Source organism: Orycteropus afer, unplaced genomic scaffold (genome assembly GCF_000298275.1).
Source record: "Orycteropus afer afer isolate SDZICR_OR568_19922 unplaced genomic scaffold, OryAfe1.0 scaffold00062, whole genome shotgun sequence".
NCBI classification, from domain to species: domain Eukaryota; kingdom Metazoa; phylum Chordata; class Mammalia; order Tubulidentata; family Orycteropodidae; genus Orycteropus; species Orycteropus afer.
In genome coordinates, this window is record NW_006921649.1 from 6,152,972 (window position 1) to 6,180,652 (window position 27,681).

The following is a 27,681-nucleotide window of genomic DNA, read 5'->3' on the forward strand; positions in this document are numbered from 1 at the left end:
TGGCAAGCCTTTCTTCCCAGGCACCTCTGGGTGGATTTGAACCTCCAACCTGTCAATTGGCAGCTGAACAGTCTAATCATTTGCACTACTCAGGGTCTCCTTAATGCTTTACTTAATCTTTTCAACAAGCTCATGGGGGTAGTTATTCTTACTCCATTTGTCAGATGATGAAACTCAGGGTCAGAGAACCTAAATAACCCTTCCAACAACAGGTTGGCCAGCAATGGCAAAGCAGAACTCAGTCCACTTCTGTCTTTCTGTCTGTCTCGCATACCAATATTTTAAACTACCATGTCACACAGCTTCCTGTTAAGTTCACATTTATCTAGACATCCCAGTGTTAGTCAGTCCTGGCAACTGGTTTTTAAAGCATTTAACATAGTGCTTGCATCATTAAAATGCTTAGTAAAAGTTACATAGTAGTTTTTAAAAGATGTAAGTTGGCTTCAAGTTGCCTGTCTCAGCCAGCAAAGGTTCATTCAAACTTTTGTTTCATTTGGTTGTTACCTCCTCTTTGGAAGTCTGGGCAGATGTCTGGCACTGAAAGGAACCAGTTCACTATACTATCCCTTTTCCCAGAAGAAAATCTCAGTCTTCAACAAATTCAACAACAACAAATTCAACAAAGTAAGTGTATTGAACACCTACTTTGGGCCAGGCACTGTTCTATGCACTGGAGACGGCAGGCAAGCAGATCAGGGTTCTTCTCCTTGTGAAGTTTACATTCCACAGAGCATGAGGTGATAGGTGAGGGTTAGGGGAGGAGAAAGAATAGCAGCAAGTAAAACAGTAAATATCTAAAATAATTACAGATTGACATAATCACTAGGAAGACATTAAACGGTATAACACAGCAGAGTTTAACACATCCTTAGAATCCGTGAGGTTGGAAGGCTCAGCAATGGCAAAATTCAAATTGTAACTTTTGCCATGTTGTTGGATTACAATCCAGCCAACCCAGGTGATGTCCCCACAGAGCCAGACCACTCCATATTAAGATTCTGCCTTTGTCTGGCTGCAGTTTAATTCTCCACATTAGGTTATCGGCAGTCTCCCATGTTTTTCTGCCTCTCCTGGTATCTGCAAAGTTGCAAGTGGCTGTATCTTCCTAAAGACAAAAATGGAATGAGATTAGTAGCTAAATCCTTAATGACTGGGTTTCAGGGCTGTGTAATTGATTTTTGATACGTGCCACTGTAGAACTTGATTATAAGTAGTAATCATTCCTTTTCTCTGATAAATCAGTTATGCATTTTGACTAAGTTTTCAAAATAAAGATAAATGTGTCCCTGAGATAAAATGGCTATAATCCCAACTCTGAATATTAAAAATCTTAATAATAGTACTTGTGGTAATTAGCAGAAGTTAGGCACGCAAGTCTTACAACTGAATTTCTGCCAGGGTTAGATTTGCTGGCATCATGTTTATGCAAATCAAAAACACAGTTTTATCTATCAACACCTCAACATTTAATTGTCTGGTGTTAGTTCCTGTAACAATAATCACATATCCATTTAGCTCTCTTAAATGAAAATCACTATGAGATTATAACAGGTTGAGTGGACTGAAAATGTAATTTGAAAATGAGGGAGAAAGCCTGGAATTTATTTGCATCTCATTTATTTTAATTCAGTTCGTAAACTGTTTAGTGAATGAAATAAAAGCAACTCCTGGAAATTGCAGGGGACCAGTTATAAGAAGGTGTAAAGGAAAGGTTGTTATGTGGATTAAGATAACTGAGGAGTGGCCTTTTGCTCAGATGTTTCATGAGCCTGTGGCATGGAAGTTTACAGCCACTAAATCAAAGACCAGAGTCCCTGGGTGGCACAAATGTTTAATGTGTTGGCTGCTAATGGAAAGGCTTGTGGTTTGAACCTACCCAGAGGCACCTCAGCAGAAACATCTGGTGACCAACTTTCAAAACAATCAACCATTGAAAATCCTATGGAACACACTTCTACTCTGAAACACATGGGCTTGCCATGAGTCAGAGTTGACCCGACCCTGTGGCATCTGGTTTGGGTTTTGTTGGGTTTTTTTTTTCCCCAATTGTGATTTGGGTGAAAGTGTACCGAGCAAATTAATTTTCCATACAACAGTTCATATACATTTTGTTTCATGACATTGATTGCAATTCCTATAACGTAATAGCTGTCTTTCCAATTCCTCTCTGTGGTTACCTTTTCCCTATGTCCTTCTTTCCTATGTATCCTTGCCCTCTGAGCTATCTCCCTATGCAAATACTGCCCTTCAGATCTCCCATGGTTGATTGTTCTAAGGGATGTACCTACCTGGCATAAATGTTCACCTTATATGCATGTCTATTGTTTGGCTGGAAGCCACTAGAATGAGTTCAATTCCAGGCCTGAAGGGTGACTAGAGGCCATAGTCTCAGGGATTTCACCAATCTCTATCAGACCATAAGCCTGGTCTGTGTTTATGATTTGGGGTTTTGTTCCAAGTTTTTCTTTTCCTTCACCCAAATCAATACTTGTGTCTTACTCATCTGGCAATTTTCCCTTCCCTACCCTCCCATTCCTGGTAACCAACAAAGAAAGTTTCCTTCCATATGTAAACCCTTCCTTGACTTGTTATAATAGTGGACTAATAAAATATTGGGAGCTCTGGTAGCATAGTGGCTAAGACACTTCCCTGCTAACCAGACGGCTGGCGGTTCAAACCCACCAGCCACTCCTCGGAAGGAAGGTTGGGCAATCCTACTTCCGTAGTGATACTGCCTCGGAAACCCAAGGAGGGGTTGCTATGAGTTGGGGCCGACTCGACGGCACATAACAACAACAACAACAATAAAATATTTGTCCTTCTGTGATTAACTTATTTCACTCAGCATAATGTCCTCCAAGTTCATCCATGTTATGAGGTGTTTTGTGGATTCTACATTATTCTTTACTGTTGCATAGTATTAAATTGTGTGTATGTTTTGGGGGTTTTTTTGGAAACCAAATGCATCTGTTGACCACCCCCAAGACAAATAAGCTGTGTCAGCCAACAAGAATGTGGACTCTTCTCTCCCTGCTTGTATGCTGTCACTTCTTTTCAGTCCTGTTCCATTATCAAATGAAGCACTGAAATTTTTTGTTCATTCAAAAGATGTTTATTAAGTGCTAGTTATATGAAGTACTATGGATCAAGTGGATTATAGAGATAATAAAGAGAACCCAGTCCTTGTCACCAGCTAGCTTACAGTCTAGTAGAGAAAACTATGTAAAAATAGTGTAATGATGTTTTAATAGAGAGCAATGCCATAAGGAAAGGAATATTTCATTGTATGAGTGAGGAGAATATAGACTAAGCTGATAACATATAAACCCTGTAATCTCAGGGACTTAACTCTTCAAAGTGCAGGTGAGTCAGGCAGTTCTGCTTAGTGATGGCTCACTCCAATTGCTCTGTCTTTTGACGCTATCATTTTAAACGGGTGGCCTCCAAAGTTGTGGAAAGGGAGGAGGGCATGGATGATTGAAGTGGGCTTGCAGAGCAAGATGTGTCTTGCCTCACTTTCATGAACACTGGCCAGAACCCAGTCATGTGGCCTAAAATTAACTGCAAGGGAGCCTGGGAAATGTCTTACTGAGGGCTTAAAACCAAACTCTCTGTCATCAAGTCAATTCCTACTCACAGTGACCCCATTGGGTGTCTGAGGAGGTAAATATTGAAGTAGATTGCCCCATCTTTCTTCTGCAGAGCAGCTGGTAGGTTTGAATCGCCAATCTTTCTGGTTAGCAGTCAAATGCCAAAGGCATTGCACCACCAGAGCACCACTGAGGGCTTAAGAAGAGGAAAATGAAAGGAGACTTGGTGAACACAAAGCACTTTCTGCTCCTCTGACCATGCCTGAGGGTTGATAAGGGATCAGGAACAACTTTACAAGGGAGTTGGCATCAAACTGAGTTCTGAAGGACTATAGGGGAGTTTTTGGTGGTGCATTGGTTAAAGCACTGGGCTGCTAACCACAAGGTCAGAGGTTCAAATCCACCAGCTGCTCTTTGGGAGATCAATGAGGCAGTCTGCTTCCATAAAAATGCACAGCCTTGGAAACCCTATGGGGCAGTTCTGCCTTATCCTATAGGGTCACTATGAGTCATTGACTTAGTGGCAATGGGTTTACATGCATTAGCCAGGTAACAATATGAGGGAAGGGAAGGGTTATCAAACAGAGTCACCTGTGAAAAAGAGAATGGCCCTTTGTGTTCAGCAGTAGAATTCTCACTTGCCATGCAGGAGAGCCAGGTTTGATTCCCAGACAATGTAATTCATGCACAGCCACAACTTGTCTATTAGTGGAGGCTTGTGTGTTGCTACGATGCTGAACAGGTTTCAGCAGCATTTCCAGACTAAGACAGACTAGGAGGAAAGTCCTGGCAATCTACTTCCAAAAATCAACCATGAAAATGCTAACAGTACCATCTGCGACCGATCATGGGGATGGTGCAGTTTGTCCTGTGGTGCATGGATGGGGGTCACCATGAGCCAAGGGCTGACTCGATGGTAGCTCACAACAATTTTCAGAAAACTTTGTTACTCAACTTGGCTGGAGAAAAGAGGGATGTGTTGTACGGTGGTACCGAAAAAGATGTGACTGACTGAGTTGGCCAGGGGCAGCTCATGGAAGGGAATATTCTGCTAGGTTGGCATTTATCCTGAGGGCAGTGGGGAGCCATTCAGGGGTTTAATTACCAGAGTGATGTGTTGGGATGTGTAGCATTAGAAAGCTCTCTCAGGCTTCAGAGAAGATAAATTAGAGGGAACAAGATAGGAGGAGAGAAACAGCAAGGATGCTGTTGCAGTATTCCAAGCAAGAAACTCGATCACTAACAGGAAAGAGAGAAAGTGTGTAGGGGGGAGATCTGAGAGATATTTAGCCTGCCCAATTAACAGGATTTGGCAACTAGCAGTGTTGCTATATCATCCTCTTTTGAGGGTCCCTTCCCTTGATCATATAGACCAGAGAGGCTGTCTGGCCATCCAACTTGTAGGCTGGCAGGCAGGGCGTGTGAAGAGAATCTGGGAGCTGAAACCCAAGACAGAGATGTGAGATTCTGGCAGCCCCAACCCTGCCTCTTGGAATGAGGAAGAAATTGAGTGAACATTAACATGCAGCCATTTAACTAGCACCATATAATTATTGTTCCCACATGGATAGCAAGGAATTTGAAGAAAATCGGTGGTGCAGCAACTGAGGGTATCATGTGTTGAAGCAAATGGCCTGACCTTTCCCAGGGACTAGGAGGCTGGTGGGAATATGGCTGGTTGAGTGGTGTAGGGGCTCAAGTCTTCTGAGCAGCACTGAGATGCAATGGAGGCCAACAATCCCAGTGAAGCCATCAGGATTAGAACAAAGCCCAGTGAAATTCTAACCTCCTTCATCCCACAATCCTCCACTCACAGACATCCCTTCAGCTGAGGAAAGTATACCAGCTCTTGGTCATTGTTGTTGTTGTTCAGTGCCACTGAGTCAGCAACAGAGCAGAACACTGCCCAGTCCTGCACCACCCTCACAGTTGTTGCTATACTTGAGCCCATCGTTGCAGCCATTGTGTCAATCCATCTCATTAAATGTCTCCCTCTTTTTCTCTGATTCTGTGCTTTAGCAAACAACATGCCCTTCTCCAATGACTAGTCCCTCATGATAGTATGTCCAAAGTGTACAAGATGAAGTCTTGTCATCCTTCCTTCTGAGGAGTATTCTGCCTGTACTTCTTTCATGACGGATTTGTTCATTCTTCTGGAAGGCCATAGTATGTTCAATATTCTTCAGGTATATTCAGTATTCTTCGTCAAAGTTCTTCTGCAGTCTTCGTTATTCATTGTCCAGTTTTCACGTGTATATGAGGTGATTGAAAATACTATGGCTTGTGTCAGGCACACTTTAATCATCTTTGTTTTTTAACACTTTAGAGAAGTCTTATAGGCTGGTGAAATGCAAGATGGCAGGTGGATGGGCCATGACCATACTGTCCCAAGAGATTTATGAGGCTTTGGCAAAATTTGAAGGTTAGTTCCTGTCCATACTCAGTGTAAAGAAGATTTTCATTATGCTTCCCAAGGACTTCTCAAGGAATCACATTTGGAAGAGCCCCCCATTTCCTTCACCACCATCCATTCCCTTTTCTATTCTCTCTGGGCTTTCAGCAAAGTAGGAAGCAGTTGCATCAAGGTACCTATGAGCATCATGAATGCAAGTTCTATCTCACCACTGTATCCCTGGTGACAGATGCCATGTGGTGGGCACTCAGGTGATGAAGAAGATGTGATGGCCACACCCCCTGTAGGCTTCTCCTTAGAAAGTACTTAATATGTAAATGCCCCACCTCTAAAGCAAATGTGAGTTCACAAACACATTGCCCCTACATTTGCCAGGTATCTTTCCACTGCAAAAGACAGGAACCACATTCAAACTGGTTTAATTAAAAGGGGAAGGGGGAAGGCATGCATTGTCTCACTTAACAGGCCAGCACAAGAAAGGAGCCACCTTTAGTGATATCACCAGGCTGGCCTCTCTCTCTTCCTCCCTATCTCCTTCCACCTGCCAGCAGCACTTCTTGTGGCAGTTGGCCTTATTTTCTGCTACAGTAGACTGGTAACCTCTTCACATCATGTGTTGGGCAGCCTTGGCCAAAGTTAACTTCAGGGTTACATCATCTCAGCTTAGTGAACCCAGAAGGAAGAAAAAGGAATCATCCCCAGCATAAACACACACATATATGCCATATTAAAAAAAAAACTATTGCCATCAAGTCAATAATTCCAACTCTGGTGACTCCATGTATTGTAGAGTACAACAGCTCCCTAGAGTATTCTTGGCTGAAATCTTCACAGAAACAAGTTGTCAGGCTTTTCTTATGTGGTACCACTGAGGTAAACCACCAACCTTAACATTAGAAGCTGATCGTGAACCACTTGCACCACCCAGGGATCTATATTATATCAAATGTGTGTGTGTGTGTGTGTGTGTGTGTGTCCGTTTCCCTAAGGAGTCCTGGTGGCACACTGGTTCAGCACTCAGCTGCTAACTGAAAAGTCAGCAATTTGAACCCACCAATCACTCTGGGGGAGAAAGATGTGGCAGTCTGCTTCTATAAAGATTGCAGCCTTGAAAACCCTATGGAGTAGTTTTACTCTATCCTATAGGGTCACTAGGAGTCAGAATCAACTAGATGGCAACAGGTTATATATACTCCTAGGGGAAAACTGTGATTGGCTTAGCACAGATGGAGTTTACATCTCTGGGCCAATCACTGGCCAGGGAGATGGGTAGCTATGGTTAACCAAACCTGGGTCATATGCCCATACATGTATCTTGTGATGGACAATTCAAGAAACCACCTGGACAGGAGAAACTTCAGAGGAAGGAAGTACTGTATTTAAAGAAGGAAGGAGGAGATACTGAGTTAAACACAGCTACATACTCATACATACAACAGATACATTATACCCTGACTCTTCATCCCTCCAAAGCATAATTGAAGACAAACTCCTTCAAAGGCCCTGAGTATCTATTAATGCATTATTACCTCCCAGAAAGCAGATTTTCTAGGCTTTTGGAAGTGGCAACTTGAAACCGGCCACTTCTATGAAGACTTAAGCTTCTGCTCTTTCAGAAAATGGATTTAGTACATGATTCTCTCCAAAAAGAAAGGCATATAACCACCCTTTAGAATATTTCCTCCTGGTTATGATTTACATAGAGATTGAAAGCAAGAAACAGCTACATGTGTAGGTAGCAGAACAAAAGAAAAATTGCTTCCAAGATAATTTTCCATCATGATATTGGTATTAGTGTTATTAGTATTCCAAGAAGAAGTGAGAGTTAGTAATTTTGTTTTGGTTTCCATATAATTAATATGACATTGCAATTACACGCTGGCGTGTATTACTTTTACTTATGTGGCAAATCACAGTAACACAGCAGCTAGATGGGAGACAGCTGTGCATGTGTTCATGCGAACACACACACGTTCCCTCATTTCTGCATGGAGCCCACTCAGGCAGGTCTATTAACGTACACAGTCATCATGAAAGCCTGAATTTTATCAGCACCTTTCTACCTCAGCACATTCATTCCTCACTTGAGTAATAATCTCTTTTTCAAACACCTACTATGTTTGATATGGATATTATGCTTGGTAAAGTAGAAGGTCAACAAAAACAGGAAGACCCTTGATGAGATGGACTGACACAGTGGCTGCAATGATGGGCTCAAGCACAGCAAGGATTGTGAGGATGGTGCAGGACCAGGCAATGTTTTGTTCTGTTGTACACAGGGTTGCTATGAGTCAGAGCCAACTCGACAACACCTAACAACAGCACTATATTTGTGACACTGTACTAGTCCCTGAGTATATATTGGTGAACAAAGCAGACAAGACTCAGTGCTACATTAGGATCAGTGCTTGTGCAGACAGAACAACTTGTGATAAATGTAATATTAGTTTAAATAATACATAATTAGAAGGAAAAGCCTTTACAAATACATTAAACAACATATTCTCCAAGTAAGCATTGCTTGTGGATGACTTGCTATTTTGGACGGTGCAGTAGAAAGGTAGAAAGATCATCGGGGAACTTAAACCATAGCACAGATAATACAAATAAATTGTGACAAGTGCTATGAAGGAGAAGACAGGGTGTAGAATAATAAAAAATGTATGAGTTAAGACTACTGTGAAGAAATGTCCTTTGAGCTGAGACCTGAATGAGAAGGAGAAAAATCTAGGTATGAAGTAGGAAGAAAGCCTCATGCTAGGAAATCAGCACATGCAAAGGCCCTGAGGCAGGAGAAAGTGTGGCCTGTATCTGGAGCAGAATGAGAACCAATGTGGCTGCAGAAAACTCACTGGGGGTGAGCCGTGGTATGGAGTATGGATTTTATTCTAAATTCAATTGTATGCCATGGAAGGATTTTGAGCTTGAGATTTACATGATCTCAAGTTCTGGCTTAAAAATCTAGAAGTCCTCTCCAGAGCAAACTACTGGTGAAGCTGGAGGCTAGGTCAACATGTCTGACTTCTGGAAGTTCCATTCAAAAGATGACAAGTCCAAACCCACACAGGTCATCTGGGCTGAGCCTCCACACCAGACCTCTCCCTTCTCTCCTACATCCCTATCAGGACACTGCCAGCCTCCACTAGAATACTCACCGCAACATCTAAAAGTGGAAGCTCTCTGCCTTTGCAGGGCCCTTGCTCACCTCCAGGGCTTTCACTTGGTGACCTCCCCACTTGCAATATTCTCCCTGACTCCCCTCCTGCCCTCACCTGTCTAAATGTTATTCACATTTCTGGTCGCATTGAGGCAGCACTTTCTCTGAGAAATCTTCCTTGCCCATCCCCTCACCCCACCCCAGCATACCCTACCCTCTGCATCGATTTTGGCTAAATGTTCCTCATCTGTTTCTATAGTTCCATAGATTTATTCTCATTAACACACTAATTTCTTTGTTTTTTTCTTTAATTGTTGCAAATTTTCCACTTCAACCATGTCTATATGTACAATTCATTAATCATATTCACTGTGTTATGCAACCATCATCACTATCCATTTCCAAATGTGGTAATGTAGTGCCTAAGGCATTTGACTGCTAATCAGAAGGCTGGTGATTCAAACCCACCAGCCACTCCTCAGAAGATTGGGCAATCTACTTCCATAGAGATACTGCCTTGGAAACCCAAAGTGGGGTCACTATGGGTAGGAAATGACCCAATGGCAGTGAGTGAACAGAAACTTAGTGCTTCTTAAGCAATAACTCCTCCTGCCCTTGGTAACCACTATTAAGCTTTGTCTCTATGCATTTGCCAATCCTAGATGTCATATCAGTGGGATCATACAATTTGTGTCCTTTTGTGTCTGCTTATTTCATTCAGCATACTGTTTTCAAGGTTCATCCATGTGGTAGCATGTATCAGGACTTCATTTCTCTTTATTGCTAAATAACATTCCATTGTACAGATATACACATTTTGTTTACTTTTCATCTGTTGATGGACATTTGAGTTGTTTCTACCTTTTGGCTACAGTGAATAATGCTGCAATGAACACTGGCAGACAAGTACCTGAGTCTCTGCTTTCGAGTCTCACACTGATGTTTCTAATTGTGGGCTCACGGATCTCTATCTTCTTCTGACCTGTAAGTTCAGTGAGGGTAGGAGCCATTTCTGTCTTACTCTATCTTAGGTGCTGATCATAGTAGATGCTTGGTAAATAGTTAATGAATGAATAAATGAAAGAATGAATAGGTTTTTAAGTTGATGTAATAAAATTTGCTCTCTGTCATGTGCCTATAGCTCCATGTTTTGGTTTTCTAGCATAGTGGCTAAGACACTTGCCTGCTAACCAGACGGCTGGCGGTTCAAACCCACCAGCCACTCCTCGGAAGGAAGGTTGGGCGATCCTACTTCCGTAGTGATACTGCCTCGGAAACCCAAGGAGGGGTCGCTGTGAGTCAGGGCCGACTCGACGGCACATAACAACAACAACAACAAGTACAGCTATAATAGACATACCATAAATGGATGGTTTTAACAGACAGGGATTTATTCTCTTACAGTTTAGGAGGCTTGAAGTCTGAGTTCAAAGTGCCAGCTCTAGGGGCTGGGTGAAGGCCCCTCGACCTTAGGCTTCAGCTCTGCCTCTTGCTCCCAGCCCACTGGAGCTGGGGGTGTCTCAACTCAGGCAGCTGCTGGCTGCTGAGGCTGACAAACTCAAGGTCGATGAGTAAAATGGCACAGTCCCAAGATTAGCAGACAACAGAGCAGGCCATTAGTTCAAGTTCAGAAACAGTCCCAAGATTGGCAGGCAACATGGCAGGCAGCTGAATGAAGACTCAGCTACAAGTAGGATCCAAGCATGCCAAAAAGCTAGAGACCTTTCTCAAAGCTGCTGCATATATACTAGAAGCCGACCACATCCCTAAGGCAAGCTATTCAGCAGCAGCTCACAGAAAAAAAAAAAAAAAAAAAATCAATCATGCAGTTGATTACCAGTCTCATCATGGGGCATAACTACATCCAGCTGCCCAGCTGCTCAAAACCAGGTAAACTTAACTACCATACTTCAGTTATAGGGGGCCCCCTACAATGACCCTAGTTGCTCTTTGGAATAAACCTTCTCAGATATTTAGAGATGCTGGTGTCCTGGGCATATTTCCTCTTCTCTGTTTTACATGTTGGAAACTTGGATTGCCACAGTTGGCAGGGTTCTTATACTTGGTCTAATTCAACTCCCTTATTCTCAAGTGTTCATTGAGCACCAAGCACATTTCCAAACAGTGGGGGCACTAAGAAAAATAAGATAAGGTCCCTACCCACCAGGAGCTCACTGGCTATTACAGACAAGGAAACTGAGGCATGAAAGGCGAAGAAACATCTTTGAAATAACAAAGCTATTTAGTGTCAAAACTGCAACTCAAATTCAAGTCTTTCTACCTTCTCACCAACCAAAACAGCAACTCATCCAAAAGTAATGTTTGCTTGGGTAATACATTATTTAATGTGTTTGCAGAGGCTTACCCTTCTAATTATGTATTATTTAAGCTAATATTACACTGATGGCAAGTTGTTTTGTCTGCACGACACTGATCCCAATGTAGCATTGAGTCTTTTTGTATGGGAACTGGTGAGAGCTGCTTTTTTAAATTCCAGAGGACTGACCTAGAAAGGAAATGAAGATGTCATCTAGGCCAGGCTTTTCCTCTGGGCAAGTGAATAACTGAACTCTTGTCAGACATGGCAAATCACATATCCTTCCTCACTAACCTTTTTTTTGAATTTTCCATACTCGAACCAGGACAGGCAAATAGTCCTTCCATAAGTCTAACTGAAATCTCTCCTGCTGCAAGTACAATTCCATTTCCTGGAGGGGATCCAGCCTAGTGTTAATTTCCTTCTTCACGTTGCTCAAATCACCAGCTCCTATCATAGCCCCCAGAGCTAAGTTAGAGTCACCAGTTATGGGCCCAGCAGGGCCATTTTGATGACAGCGTTTCCTTTTCGCGGGGTTTTTTATGAGCCTCCTTGTGACAGGCGTGTGCTTGGTGAGATCAAAACATTCTGGGGGAAAATTCCATAGGGGAAACTACTTCCCAAACTCTGCCCTCTGCAAAAATAAAAACCATGCTAAATAGCTGAATTTTATTAACTAGGGAAGCTAGGCTGAAGAAAATGCCCGATAATTAAAAATAATGGCTTCCTTACAAACACAAAATTGTATTAATTTAAAAATTGGTTTCTCTATCAGTAAATTCCTACAGAGCCGACTGTGAAGGGGATTGTGCTGATCCTGGCAGTGAAAATAATTCAAAATAACTTTTATGTTCTCCAGGAAGCCTCAAGGTTAATTTAAATATTGTTAGACGGGTAATTTAATTCTGAATAAGAGAACAGTGTAGCTAAATTAAAGCTCCTGCATGCTCTAAACTGGGGGGCAGTTCCCCACAAAGGGACCAGCTTGCCTTCTGCAACACCCCCCACCATCTCAGCCCCCATCTGAGGTACCTCTTCTTTATTTATGGCACCCTCATAATTAAGGATATTTGATTAGATTACACAACAGGTCAGAACTCCACGGCTTAGCATCCAGTGAATTCATCACATTTCATTATTAGAAATAATGAGTATTTTTATAGGAACTTCACAACGCAAAAGTTAACTCAAGCCGGTGCTATAACCAAAAGCTCATTCCCAGGGCTATGGTGAATTTGGGAATAAAAATCCACCCTAAACTATCTCTCTAGAAAAAAATCCCAAACTCACTGCTTTCGAGTTGGATCAGACTCATAGCGACCCCTCCTTGGGTTTCCAAGGTGGTATCACTATGGAAGTAGGTGGGTGTGAACTGCCAGCTTTCTGGTTACCAGTCAAATGCCTTAGGCACTTCACCACCAGAGCTCCTAAATTATCTCTAGCTAATGCTTAGTCCCCATGACTTCTTTGTGGTGGTATACTCTGGTCAGGGGTCAGAGGCCTCATTAGCTCTAACCCAAATGGCAGCCAGTCAGAGCTTGGAGCCCCTCTTCTGTTCTTGCCCACCATTCAGTTCTTTCTACCATTATAGCACCTTCACACACTAATATAATTGTTATAGTAGTCATGATTTTGTATATTTATGATTTACATGTTGATCTATCCTATGACACTGTGTGTGTGTGTGTGTGTGTGTGTGTACATGGAGGTAGAGATAGTCCATATGAGTTGCTGTTGAGTTGATCCCAAATCATGGAGACCCCATGTGGTGTGTCAGAGTAAAACTGTGTTCCATAGGGTTTTTAATAGATGGTTTTTCAGAAGTAGGTAATTAGGCCTTTCTTCCAAAAGTTCAGTGGTTCAAGCCTACCAGCTGCTCCTCAGGAGAAAGATGAAGCAGTCTGCTTCCATAAAGATTTATAGCTACTTCAGCTATGGGACAGTTCTCTGTCCTAGGGTCATTTTGAGTCAACTCAATAGCAACATTTTACATATATATAACCAAAAAAACCAAACTCACTGCCGTCGAGTCGATTTCAACACATAGCGACCCCTCCTTGAGTTTCTGAGGCAGTATCACTATGGAAGTAGATTGCCCAACCTTCCTTCTGAGGAGTAGCTGGATGGTGGGTTTGGACTGCCAGCCTTCTGGTTAGCAGTCAAATGCCTTAGGCATTCACCACCAGAGCTTATATACACACACACATATGTATGCATATATATTTTTTAAAATATATAGGAACTCTGGTAGCACAGTGTCTAAGGCACTTGACTGCTAACCAGAAGGCTGGTGGTTCAAACCCACCAGCCACTCCTTGGAAGGACTCATAGAGACCCCTCCTTGGGTTTCCGAGGCAGTATCACTACGGAAATAGATTGCCCCATCTTCCTTCCGAGGAGTGGCTGGTGGGTTTGAACCACCAGCCTTCTGGTTAGCAGTCAAGTGCCTTAGGGCACTAAGCTACCAGAGCTCCTAATGCAGTGTTTAGAACAGCGTAAAGCCCATCGTAAGTACTCAAGGCATGTTGCTGTTGTTGTCCATCTTGTATACCAGAGCAAGCACCAAGCCTGACATTAACAGAGACTTCATATTCAATAAATAATAAATGCACTTCCCTGAGGACCCTATGATATTTGCAAAGAGAAGCAGAAAGCTAGAAAACTTAGTAAGGAAAGAGGGAGGATTGGAGAAGGAAGACTGAGGAGGCGGGAGATTAGCAGACATGGTGGGGAGTCACCAATAGTTGCTTAGAGAAACCCTGAGAATCCTGCCTCATTGTTGCCATACCACTCATTCTGCCCTAATAAAATCTTTGAGAGGTCTTGAACAGAAGTTCTTACACATAGATATAAGAATCTTGGAGACCTTCCACAGTTGTTCCGAACTTCCCTTTTGAGAGGGAATGATCTTTCTGACCTCAGCTTGTGGTTAGCTCTGGAAATAGTGATTTTTGACTTGGGAACAAGATCCCCAGTAATTTTAACAGCATTAACATTTGGACTCACCCTTGGCCTTCTTGGCTGTTCTTTCCAAATGCTACATGTTTGTCGGTGTGACTCTTCCACTTGAAGTCGTGTTTCTTTATAATCTAAGAACACACCACCTTTATTTCTACCTCCATGCTTTGCTGTATTCTCTTCTCTAACTATTTTATCTCAAGTGTTCTGTCACCATCTCTTTGGGATGAACCCATAGAAACAGCAAATGTTTTGGGAATCAGACAGTCATGGGTTTATTCTGCCTCTGCCACTTATAGCTCAGTTCCTCATACATAAAATAGTTTCTACATTTTAATTCATGGGAATTAAAATGGAATCAAGTATTTAGAGTACTTAGCACAGTACCTGTCAAGCAATCACGGGCCTGGATCAGTTTAGATTAGTTTCAACTATAAGTAACAGAGATTAGAAATAACAGAGGCCTAAATAAAATACGTTGTTGTTGTTGTTTGGTGCTATCAAATCAGTTACAATTCTATGATGAAGCCTAAAAAACTAACCCCCCCCCAAAAAAAAAAAAAGAAAAAGCCTAAAAAAAATACCCAAACCCATTGCCACTGAGTAGATTCCAACTCATAGTGACCCTATAATATGGAGTAGAACTGCCCTATGGGGTTTCTGAGGCTGTAATCTTTATAAAAGCAGACTGACTCATCTTTCTCCCACAGAGTAGCTATTGTTGTTGTTGTTGTTGTTGTGTGCTGTAGAGTCGGCCCTGACTCATAGCGACCCCTCCTTGGGTTTCCGAGGCAGTATCACTATGGAAGTAGATTGTCCCATCTTCCTTCCGAGGAGTGGCTGGTGGGTTTGAACTGCCAGTCTTCTGGTTAGCAGTCAAGTGCCTTAGGCACTACGCTACCAGAGCTCCTCACAGAGTGGCTAGTAGGTTTAAACTGCCAGCCTTTCAGTTAGCAGCTGAGCACTTGACCACTGCACCACCAGGGCTCCTATAAAGAAGCCTAGAGGTTGGCTATAGATGGTTTGGATAACTGGCATATATGGCTGTTGGAAGTACTTAGGTCAACAGGAATCTAGACTCTTTTTCCTTGTGTGAGCCATCATCTTTGAGGTTTCTGTCCTCAAAGTCACCTCATAGTCACACGGTGAATGCTAGAGCTCCAGTCACCACATTCACATTTCACTTAGGAAAAGAAGAAAAATAGAAAGAACAAAAGGAAACCTACTTAAATCAGTTGTTGTTGTTATGTGCCATCGAGTTGGACCTGACTCATAGCAAACCCTCCTTGGGTTTCCAAGGTGGTATCACTACGGAAGTAGATTGCTCAACCTTCCTTCTGAGGTGGGTTTGAACCACCAGCCTTCTGGTTAGCAGTCAAGCACCTTAGGCACTACACTACCAGAGCTCCTACCTAAATCAGAGGTAGTCAGAAATATCCCTGCAGTATCAGTTGAGATATTTCTTTAATGATATTTTCCAGCCAACAACTACAATTTTGTTGGCAACCCTTATCTGCAAAAACTGTGAACTACAGCTCTTCATATGGGCACAATACTGTTCCCTAACATACAGGTGTTTGTAGTATTAGAATTATTCCTCATCTTCCCCAAAAGTAGCAATGAGGAGCCATCAAGTTCTATGGCAATGCTTGTAATCTCCTTCTATTTGTCATATTTCACGACATTCAATGGATATACAATACAGGAAGCAGCAAAGCTGACTAAATGTCTAAGTGGTTTGGAATCTGAAGACCTAAGTTTCATACCCAACCCTAGTACTTCATAGCTGTGTTACCCTGAGCAAGTTATGTAACTTCTCTGTTTCAGGCTCAGTTTCCTTATTTGTAAAATGGTCTTTGTAAGCATCAGACTCAAAGAATGGATGCAAAGTGCCTAAGACAATGCCTATATATATTAGTCCTCGATATATGTTGAAGTTATTATTATCATCATCATCATTATCATTAAGTGCTGTTGAATTATTAGGATAAAGTGATGAGGTACCAGACATCTCTCATGTCTTTTCTGTTTACATCTTCCCACACCTTCTGCAGCCACCCCAGGGATGTCTGGATCTGCAGTCAATTATGTTGAAAGAGCCTGGCCTGAGTCTACCTCATTTCATTCACCAGCAGCCATCTACTCGGGGCTGACTGGTTCTCAAGAGTCCCTTTCCTCTGCTTCCAAGCCAGGGTCTAGTCTCCCAGCTCTGCCTTCTGGGATAGGTCCTCTTCTCTGATCAGATCAACTTCTAAATAAATATTAAATAATGTCTGACTGTGTTCCACTCTTCCTTTTAAATCTAAATAAATCAGTTCTCTCTGTTGTAATTCCCCGGACCCTGCTGAGGTCTCCCCACTGATGTCTTGCATCCTTTGACAGTGGCAAAATTTTTCTCTAGATATTAGAAGTAAAGGAGTTCACATAGGAATGAGCCTTCATATTCCCAAACCTTTGTAAAATATGAATTTCTAAGGCCTCTTCCCCACTGCTCTTAGGTACTTGCAGTTTCAAAAGAAGTATTAAACCTGTTTTTAAAAATCATTAGCTTCTCAGTTGATCATGGGCCCAAAAAGGAATATGCATATATATGAATTATTTTGCCCCAAGGGTAACAAGGCAGGGAAGGCCAAACCCCTGAGTGCAGGGCTATTGTGTGTGGTTGTGTAATTCCTACAGTGCACAACTTCAAGGGCACTCATTCACACTTTCTACAACTTGATGGCACACCCTTGTGGTGTACAGCCTGTGTAAGTGCTCATGGCAACCATGCCCCGATTGTCACTTCTGATCATAAGTAGTCTCCTTTATTTATTCTAGTATACTGTTGTTATTGTTAGTTGCCGTCAAGTCAGTTCCAACAGATTGTGACCCCATGTGTTACAGAGTTGAACTGTTCCATAGAATTTTCTTGGCTGTAACTTTAAGGACAACAGATTTAGGGACCTGTTTATTCTAGTATCTAGTATGTTATTCAGATATTGGGAGCTCTGGTGGCATAGTGCCTAAGGTGTTTGACTGCTAACCAGCACAGCCACTCTTTGGAAGGAAGGTTGGGCAATCTACTTCCATAGTGATACCGCCTTGGAAACCCAAGGAAGGGCCACTATCAGTAGGATCCAATTCGATGGCAGTGAGTTTGGGTTTTTTTAGTTTTAGTCTAAATAACCTCAGGGTTACGTCTTCCTCCAAAATGCACTGATTCCCTAGCCAGGCCAGCCATGTTCTACAGATAAGCCTCCACTAGGCTGCCTAAGTGGTGTCTTTCCAACCAGGCTCATTGTGTTTACCTAGGTCCATGGAAGAAACCTTTTGTCCATCGACTATGATCGGAATATACGGACAGAAAAGATCTATGATGACCACCGGAAATTTACCCTGAGGATCATTTATGACCAGGTGGGCCGCCCTTTCCTCTGGCTGCCCAGCAGCGGGTTGGCAGCTGTCAATGTCTCATACTTCTTCAATGGGCGCTTGGCTGGCCTGCAGCGTGGGGCCATGAGTGAAAGGACAGACATCGACAAGCAAGGCCGGATTGTGTCCCGCATGTTTGCCGATGGGAAAGTGTGGAGCTACTCCTACCTTGACAAGGTGGGTGATATACCTCCCCTGACTACCTAGGGTTTTTCTGCTATTCATGCTGCTCTTTTTAAGCTGACTAGTACTCTCTGCCATGAGATGTTTTAACATCTTTACTTTGACTCTACAAGAGCTCCCCTCACACTCCCACCCTCACTGGGATAGAGCAAATCTGAAGGAAAATGTTATTCATAGCTCAGCACTATTCCCATTAAAAGAAAAAAAAAAAGTGCTAGACACTCAGTAATGGCAAAAAGGATGGATTGTCTGATTTTCTTCCCCAAAAAAAGTGCTGTTGAAGCAGACAGATTCATCCCACTGGCTGTGAACTAATCATTACTTATGAATTGGAAATACATGATTCATTTCTGTCTTGCCCTAAATTAAGCCATCAGGGTAGGAAATTTTGCCTAAAATTCAAGCACACAGAGCAATACCCTCCCACAAGTCCTATTGGCTGAAACAGCCAATGGCGTCTCTCTACATAATTCCCTGTGTCTGAAAGTGCCACATTCAGGTCTCCATGCCAGAAAAGGTCAGGTTGGAGGAGCAGTAAAAAGAAGTCCCTCTTGGCCACATGTCAAGCAAGACTTCTGAAGGCTGCCCTGGTCATCTAGTCATTAGAGCAGGGCTTGCTCAGCCTGTGCCTCTCACCCAGACTCCCCTTGGTGCAGGTCCATTTCTAGCCTTCTGTGCCTCCTCATTACAGCGGTTACTGGCAGAGCTGTTATCTCGGGAAGAGAGGGCCTGCTGTCCCCTTGCTCCTCCTGAATACTGTTCTCATTACTCCATAAAATGCTGGAATGGCTGACCAAAGCAGGCAGGAATCTCCCAATTCCCTCAAGTTTGAGATCACTTTTTTTCCCAAAGAATCTATTATTCTGTATTATTTCATCATTCCATGTCTTCTAAATGGAGAACGTGCTTTCTCTTTAGATTTAACTAGGAGAGGCAAAAATACAGGCTGTGTGTCACTCTTTCCTGCTATGTCAGTGGCAATAGTTTCTAAACAATCACAGCATTCCCCGTTATTGAACTTGGAGGCAAACTCAATGACTCTAGCCTCAGGCCTCAAGGCCATTGCTACTCAAAGGTGGTCCAAACAACATCAGCAGCATCTGGGAGCTTTTTTTTTTTTGAAAGGAATGCAGATTTCCAAGCCCTGACCCAGCCCTACTGAATCAGAATCTGCATTTTAATAAGATTCCTGGAGGTTTTACATGAACTTTAAAGTTTGGGGAGTGCTGCTCTAGGCAATCATAGTGAATCCATCAGCGTTAGCATGCCAGATGAAATAAATCTACTTGTTATCTAGTGGGCTAAGTGTTCCCATCCTTCATGGCTTTTGAGTTGATGTCTGAGGAGCTGGAATAAGTTTCTGTCAACTTGAGTGCTTGGACCCACAGAGCCATTTCATGTGTCCTCTCCCCTTTCCTTCCTTCAGTCCATGGTCCTCCTGCTTCAGAGTCAGCGTCAGTACATATTTGAGTATGATTCCTCCGAACGCCTCCACGCCGTCACCATGCCAAGTGTCGCCCGGCACAGCATGTCCACACACACTTCCATTGGCTACATCCGCAACATTTACAACCCTCCTGAAAGCAATGCTTCAGTCATCTTTGACTACAGTGATGATGGCCGCATCCTCAAGACATCCTTTTTGGGCACTGGGCGTCAGGTATTCTACAAGTATGGGAAACTTTCCAAATTATCAGAGATTGTCTATGACAGTACTGCTGTCACTTTTGGGTATGATGAGACCACTGGTGTTTTGAAGATGGTCAACCTCCAAAGTGGGGGCTTCTCCTGTACCATTAGATACCGGAAGATTGGCCCACTTGTGGACAAGCAGATCTATAGGTTCTCTGAGGAAGGCATGGTCAATGCCAGGTTTGACTACACCTATCATGACAACAGCTTCCGGATCGCAAGCATCAAACCCGTCATAAGTGAGACTCCTCTTCCTGTTGACCTCTACCGCTATGATGAGATTTCTGGCAAGGTGGAGCACTTTGGCAAGTTTGGAGTCATCTATTATGACATAAACCAGATCATTACCACTGCTGTGATGACCCTGAGCAAGCACTTTGATACCCACGGGCGGATCAAGGAAGTCCAGTACGAGATGTTCCGGTCCCTCATGTACTGGATGACAGTACAGTATGATAGTATGGGAAGAGTAATCAAGAGGGAACTTAAACTGGGGCCCTATGCAAACACGACTAAGTATACCTATGACTATGATGGAGATGGGCAGCTCCAGAGTGTGGCCGTCAATGACCGCCCAACCTGGCGCTACAGCTATGACCTCAATGGGAACCTCCACTTGCTGAACCCAGGCAACAGTGTGCGCCTTATGCCCTTGCGCTATGACCTCCGGGATCGTATAACCAGACTCGGTGATGTACAGTACAAAATTGATGATGATGGCTACCTGTGCCAGCGAGGGTCTGACATTTTCGAGTATAACTCCAAGGGCCTCCTAACACGAGCCTACAACAAGGCCAGTGGGTGGAGTGTCCAGTACCGCTATGATGGTGTAGGGAGGCGGGCTTCCTATAAGACCAACCTGGGCCACCATCTGCAATACTTCTATTCTGACCTGCACAACCCAACTCGCATCACCCATGTCTACAATCACTCCAACTCAGAAATTACCTCACTCTACTACGACCTTCAGGGCCACCTCTTTGCCATGGAGAGCAGCAGTGGGGAGGAGTACTATGTTGCCTCAGATAACACAGGGACCCCCCTGGCTGTGTTTAGCATCAATGGGCTCATGATCAAACAGTTGCAGTACACTGCCTATGGGGAGATTTATTATGACTCTAACCCTGACTTCCAGATGGTCATTGGCTTCCATGGGGGACTCTACGATCCCTTGACCAAGCTGGTCCACTTTACTCAGCGTGATTATGATGTGCTGGCAGGACGATGGACCTCTCCAGACTACACCATGTGGAAAAATGTAGGCAAGGAGCCAGCCCCCTTTAACCTGTATATGTTCAAGAGCAATAATCCTCTCAGCAACGAACTGGATTTGAAGAACTACGTGACAGGTGAGATCTTTCTGCCTCAGTGGACAGTGGCTCCCTGTGGGGTGTTGGTCCTTGTAGACTTTTTTGGTAACTTTGAAAGATGGTCTTAAGTCTGATTCCAAGAGAATTTTTGAGACCTGTGCACACCGGGTGCAAAGGCAGCAGGTATCTGCAACAGTAGGGTGACAGCCATACAGTGCAGTCACTAGCTCTGTTTTCAAATACCTATTCAAGTCCATTTAGTTGAAATAACTTTTATAAAATCCCTCCCTACTCCAACTGAGGGAAGGTTGGAAAAGGAATTGGATTCTGGTGTCCAAAATATCTGACTAAAATCCTGTCTCTTCCACTTATAGGTTGAAGGATGCAGGGCTAGTTTTCCACTCTCTCTGAAATTTATTGTCCTTCTCTGTGAAATGTGACTAATAAAGCCCATCCCAGAGGGTGGTTGTGAGAAGTAAATGAGCTTAAAAATGAACTTGTAGCCATGTAGCACCTCATTGACAAGTTATAGACCCTCTGAAGTTGAACTGAGTGCTCTCATACAACAGAAGTAGCTGGTACCTTCTGAGCCCAGGAGCTACAGCTACGCTAATTCCGTCCTGTTCTTCCTTGTGCCTCATCGGGAAGCTCTGCCATGCCACCAGCCAGGGCCTCGTCCTTTCCCCATGGCTTAGCACTACTTTTGTCTCCCAGTTCACTATAGTTTCAAATTAAAGTACCGCTCAGGATAAAAAGTAAAATTATATATTAACATATATTGTAAAACCTGCAAAAGCTGGAATCTTTGTAAGGCAAAAACCTGTTAGGAGATCAAGGATCAAGATATCTGTCAGAGAAGGAAAATGCAAATATTTTCCACTAAAATGAGAGTAGATAAGTGGCAAGATTGCACCCTGTCAAAGGCGGAAAACATAGGAGACCCAGGAAAACAAGGCAGTCCCGTTGAGTTCTGGCTCTCACATGTTTCACTGTGTGTGTGTGCACACATGTTCATGTATGTGCATGTGTGTATATGTATAATTTTATTCAGAAGTATATAATTTTATTTTATATATATACCTAGTAGTTGCCATCAAGTTGACTTCTATTCATGGCAATCTCACATGTGTCAGAAGAGAACTGTGTGGCACAGGGTTTTCAATGTCTGATTTTTCAAAAGCAGATCTTCAGGCCTTTCTTCCACGGTGTCTCTGGGTAAACATGAATCTCCAGCCTTCTTAGCAGTGAGCACATTAACCACTTGCACACCCTGGGGACTCCATTATATATACATAGAGAGAGAGAGAGAGAGAGAGAGAGAGAGAGAGAGAGAGAGAGATGGTCTCAGGTAATGATAAGTGCTGTGGAAAGAAATAAAATTGTATAAGGGGTTAGATAGAGAATGAGGGGAAGTAGCTCTTTTATTTAGGATACTCAGGGAAGGCCTTTCTGAGGAGGTGGCATTTGAGCAGAGACCTTTATATGGCAGAGGAGAGAAGGAAGAGTGTGACTGGAGAGGCATACCATGGCTATCTTAGCCATAGGCATAGAATCCTCCCTGCTACAGAATTGGCTTCTCACAGTCCGGCTTGGCTCTGGGCACCTTGGGGACAAATCAGCCAGAGGCAAATAAAGAGAAAACCCACAGTGAGCTGAATAGACACCTGCACTGCCAAGGCCCAAAAAAATCATTCACAGAGCACCATCAACCTCACTGACCCCCTAGGCTCCTGGTTCTCCTGAAAAGGCAAAAAAAAAAAAAAAGAGAGAGAGAGAGCTCTGCTAGCATAGTGCCTAAAGCACTTGACTGCTAACCAGAAGGATGGCAGTTCAAACCCACCAGCCACTCCTCGGAAGGAAGGCTGGGCAATCTACTTCCATAGTGATACCACCTCGGAAACCCAAGGAGGGGTCACTGTGAGTCAGGGCAGACTCAACATCAGATAACAACAACAACATGTGTGTGTGTGTGTGTGTGTGTGTGTGTATGTATACACATACACACATATATATAAATTCACATAGTTTTCTGAATAGCAAGAAGGCTTTCCTCATTCCTGCACTTCATGGAGACTCAATAAATGGGAATCCAATCAAGTTGAACTAAGTCCAACTAAATTGAATCCAGAAACCATTAGAAAGCATCTAAAGCTAAGGGTGGTGTGGAGAAGCAGCTCGGGGCTTGATGTCTGCAATGGCAACTGTGGGAAGGGGGCCCAGGTAGAGAAGAGAGCCAGAGCAGGCCTCCGCCCACACCTGCTGCCGATTCCAGATGAGCTGACCCCTGGAGGTAGATCTACGCAGAGCACACCAAATCATCCTCATTCTTCGCATTTTGCCTAATGTGTAAACCCCATCTAAATTAGTCTTAATTTGCCACTTAGGAGACTAGAGAAGTGGTTGAACTTGCTGCTCACAATTTAAGCAGAAGAGGTAATTAAGATGTAGTCAGGAGAAACGCAAAGAATAGAACCTTCTCTCTCCACTACTCAAAAGAATTGTTGTTTGGAAACAGAGGTCTCTGAATGCAAGTGGCAGCTCCTGACTGTGGAGGAGGGAGGGCCTGTTTCCTCCCAGGGATGCTGGAGAGATGGTGTAGAGGGACAGGGCCTTGAGAGTCAACGATGCCTGGGCTGGAACAGAAGTGGAGTTTCTGGGAGTGGTGGGGGAAGGCAGGGAGGGGTTCCTTGCCTGCTCATGGGCTTCAACACAGCACTGTTTTTAACAGTTATATTTAAAGGTAATATGTTGTCGACTAAGTCAGCAATGAAAAGATATTGGAGAAATAATGTAAAAGAAAGCTGGGAGACAGCCTTCCAGCCCAACGGTGGAAGTGCACCTGCAGTGCGGGCCCCACCCAGCCAGAGTGGCCAGCTTATCACAGTTCTGGATTATGCCAAGAAATTCCTCCATCCTGGACAAACATGAATGCTTGGCAACCATAAACCCTGTCTTGTCCTCAGGCCAGTTCCTTCTGATATTATACCTGAGTACAACTCAAGACACCACTTCTGCCCTTACCATTCACTAGCTGTGTGACTCAGACAAATGTCTTGACTTTTCTGAGCCTTGCTTTCTTTGTCAGCAAAATAGTAATAATAGCACTCACATCATGGGATGTGAAAATTAATGCATGAGAGGGAAAGGTATCTAGCACTGAGTGAGGTCTAATAAATGGTAGGAATGTGTATGCTATTTATAAGCAGCTATAGTAATTCAGTGATAGAATTCTCTCCCCTTCAATGTAAGAGAACCAGATTTTGTTCCTTGTCAATACACCTCAAGCACAACCACCAACCATGTGTCAGTAGAGGCTTGTGTATTGCTATGATCCTGAACAGGTGGCGCTTCCGAAGACAGACTATGAAGAAAGGCCTGGAGATCTACTTTGAAAAGTCAACCAATGAAAAACCTCATGGATTACAATGATCTGAACCCATTGTACATGAGGTTGCCATGAGTCTGGGGCCCACTAGACAGCTAACAATAGCTAACAACAACAGGTACTTAGAGGGAATCCCTGAGTGATGCAAACTGTTAACACACTCAGCTGCTGACAGAAGGGTTGAAGGTTCTAGACCACTCAAAGTTACGTCAAAAGAAGAGCCTTGTGATCTACTTCTGAAAAACAGCCATTGAAAACCCTATGGAGCACAATTCTACTCTGACACACACAGGAGGTCACCGTGAGTTAATGTCAGCTCAATGACAATCTGATGGGCTTAGGGTGTTTGTAGATGAAGCGTGAAGCCCCTGCTTCACATAATTTTCTGTGAGTAGAGGGAGGGGTCTCCAGATCCACCCTGAACTGATTCAAACCCTGCCGTGATTGATGCTGGTTGAGCAAATATGAAACCCAGACATATGTGAGTTAAGTGAGCCTCCCAGATGTAGCCCTGGATGCCTCATGGTATCTGTCCCCATCCCTTTCTCCCTCGTAGGTCCTTGGGCTTACAAACCCTAGGTATGCTTTATTGTAAAGGTGGATTTTATGGAGTTTAATTTCCCTAAGTGAGGAGAAAGGCACAACCTCCTTCTCACATTATCCGCTCCTCATATTTACACTTAACACCTGAAGATGCTGCGCTGACAGTGTTTTCAGAGAGAGAGGGAGCTTCTGCAGCAACGGTGTAATCACATGCTGTGAAGAACATGAGAAGAGGGGAGTAATGAACTATTAGGAGGGGTGCCTCTCCAACTCCTGCCTAAACGACTTCCTCTCCACAGATTGTTTAGGGAGCCTGTCACTGGGTAACACCAATTACTTTCCGAAGGAGGGAGGGTGTTTGTGTTGTTGCAGAAGTGCCTTCTGCAGAAGAGAGGAGGAGACTAGCAACTTGAATAAACAATTCAGAATAGGTTTGACTCAGAAACTAAGCCTCATTTGCTATTGTAGTTAGTTGCTACTGAGTTGGCTTCAAACCCATGATGACCCTGTGTACAATAATACAAAATGTTGCCCACACCTGCACCATCTTCATGGTCATTGGTATACTCCAGCCCATTGGTGTGACCACTGTATGTTTTGAATACCTTCCAACTTAGGGAAGGAGCCCTGGTGGCACTATGGTTAAAACATTGGGCTGCTAACCAGAAAACCAATGGTTCAAATTCACCAGCCAATCCACAGGAGAGAGATGTGGTAATCTACATCCATAACGATTTACAGCCTTGGGAACCATATGGATCAGTCCTAAGTCATCGTAGAGGGTTGCTATGAGTCAGAATCAACTAGATGGCAGTGGCTTTGCTTTTGGGGCTTCCAACCTAAGAAGCTCATCTTCCAGCACTATATCAGGCAATATTCTACTGTGATCCATAGGGTTTTCACTAGGTGGTTTTTCGGAAGTGGGTTGCCAGGCTTTTCTTCCTAGTCTGTCAGTATGAAAGTTCTGCTAAAACCTGTCCACCATGGATGACCCTGCTGGTATTGCAATATACAAGCTACCACAGTCTGAAAAATTGATAGATGGATGGTAGAAGCCTGCTAGGAACTTTCCCCACCCTCACCCTACCCCCCTAAAAAAAAAAAAAAGTAGACAACATGAGCTATTAGTGCAGTAGTGTTCAAGGCTGTGGCTATCAAAATTTCTGGTTTCAAGTCTCAGAGAAGAAACTAGTCTACAAAGCTAACAGCCTATGCAAGCCTCATCTACTCTGACACCAGAAGAATTAGGTGGTACCCAGCTACCATTGCTGAACATTCTGATCAGGACTATAATAGGTAGACCCTGATAGATGGGAGAAAAACATAGAACAGAACTCAAATTAAAAAAAAAAAAAATCTTACTGGACCAATTAAGACTAAAGGACTACCTGAGACTACTGTCCTGAGATACTGTTTAAATTTTGAACTGAAACTATTCCCTGAGGTCACCTTTTAGCAAAACAACAGTTGGCACACAAAATAAAGGATATTACCTGTGAGTATGGTGCACCATTAAAAAACCATCTATATGAAACCAAGAGGTCAACAACTACTCCAAAGCAAAAAGAAGACAAGGGAACAGGGAAACTAGAGCACTGGATATGGGACTAACAGAACACAGTTGAAGAGAGTGTTCACATATTGTGAAAAAAGTAACTAATGCCACTGAGCAATATCTGTAGATATTGTCAAATGGGAACCTAATTTGCTGTGCATATTTCACCAAAAACACAATAAAATATTATTTTAAAAATTCCTGGTCCCTAAAGGCAGGGGATATTTAATATCACCTCTCTCCCTTCCACAAAGGGCATCCTGAGTAGTTAGGAGCAGATCCTGATAAGGAAAAGACCATGCTGGGAAAAGTCTTCTAAGAACGAGGACTTCTCTAATTTCTCTTGGAATTCCCTACAGCAAGATACCTACATATACCTGGTAAAAGACAAGATTATTTTTATGATGTTTAAAACAAACAAACATTGCCATCAAGTCAATTCTGATCCACAGTGACCCTCTAGTGACCCAGTGGACCAGAGTACAACTTCCTCACAGGGTTTCCAAGGCTGTAATCTTTAGAGAAGCCAACTGCCGTATCTTTCTTCTACAAAGCAGCCGGTGGGTTTGAACTACTGACTTTTTGGTTAGCAACTGAGCACATTAACCACTGCACCACCAGAGCTCTTTTACATGGTAAAGAAACAAGGTGTTCAATAACACTGAAATATAGATGGGGAACATTATTCTCTCTTTCAGTGCTTTTTTAATTCTTCCAACCCAGTTTAGGAGAAAGCCTCCACTTGATGCTGGTATGTATTTACACCTCTTTAACACTCCAATCTCCTTTTTTAACAGAAAGAGCAGGTCTGATCCTCCCTCTGTAGCCTATAACAAAATCATGCTCTAAATTAATTTCATTGCTTTGTTTTCTTTGTTACAATTTTATGGTTGTTTTCTGTTTATATCAAGTGATTCTGCTTTATATTTGTGGAAGACATATAAAGTTCCTTTTTTAAAAGTGAAATTAGTCAAGTGGAAAAAGGAAAATTGAATTAGCAAAAATCATTAAGTAATAAGTGATACCTGGATATGGGAAAAATCATGGTGGGTAATCATGAAGATCCACAGGTGGGAAACTAACATTCTGTGACACCCTGGCACACAGTTGTTGTTGTTGTTGTTAAGTGTCGTCGAGTCGTTTCTGACTCATAGCGACCCC

The 27,681-nt window shown here is 43.1% G+C and overlaps 1 protein-coding gene across 1 annotated transcript in view; it reads left to right on the plus strand.

Annotated features, from left to right (window-relative positions):
- Positions 1 to 27,681, plus strand: part of TENM2 (teneurin transmembrane protein 2) — a 1,334,042-nt gene that overhangs the window by 1,295,882 nt on the left and 10,479 nt on the right. The window contains exons 26-27 of the mRNA XM_042780802.1: positions 17,733 to 18,029; positions 19,462 to 21,076. Coding sequence (XP_042636736.1) covers positions 17,733 to 18,029; positions 19,462 to 21,076 — 1,912 coding nt within the window. The remainder of the gene's footprint in view (positions 1 to 17,732; positions 18,030 to 19,461; positions 21,077 to 27,681) is intronic.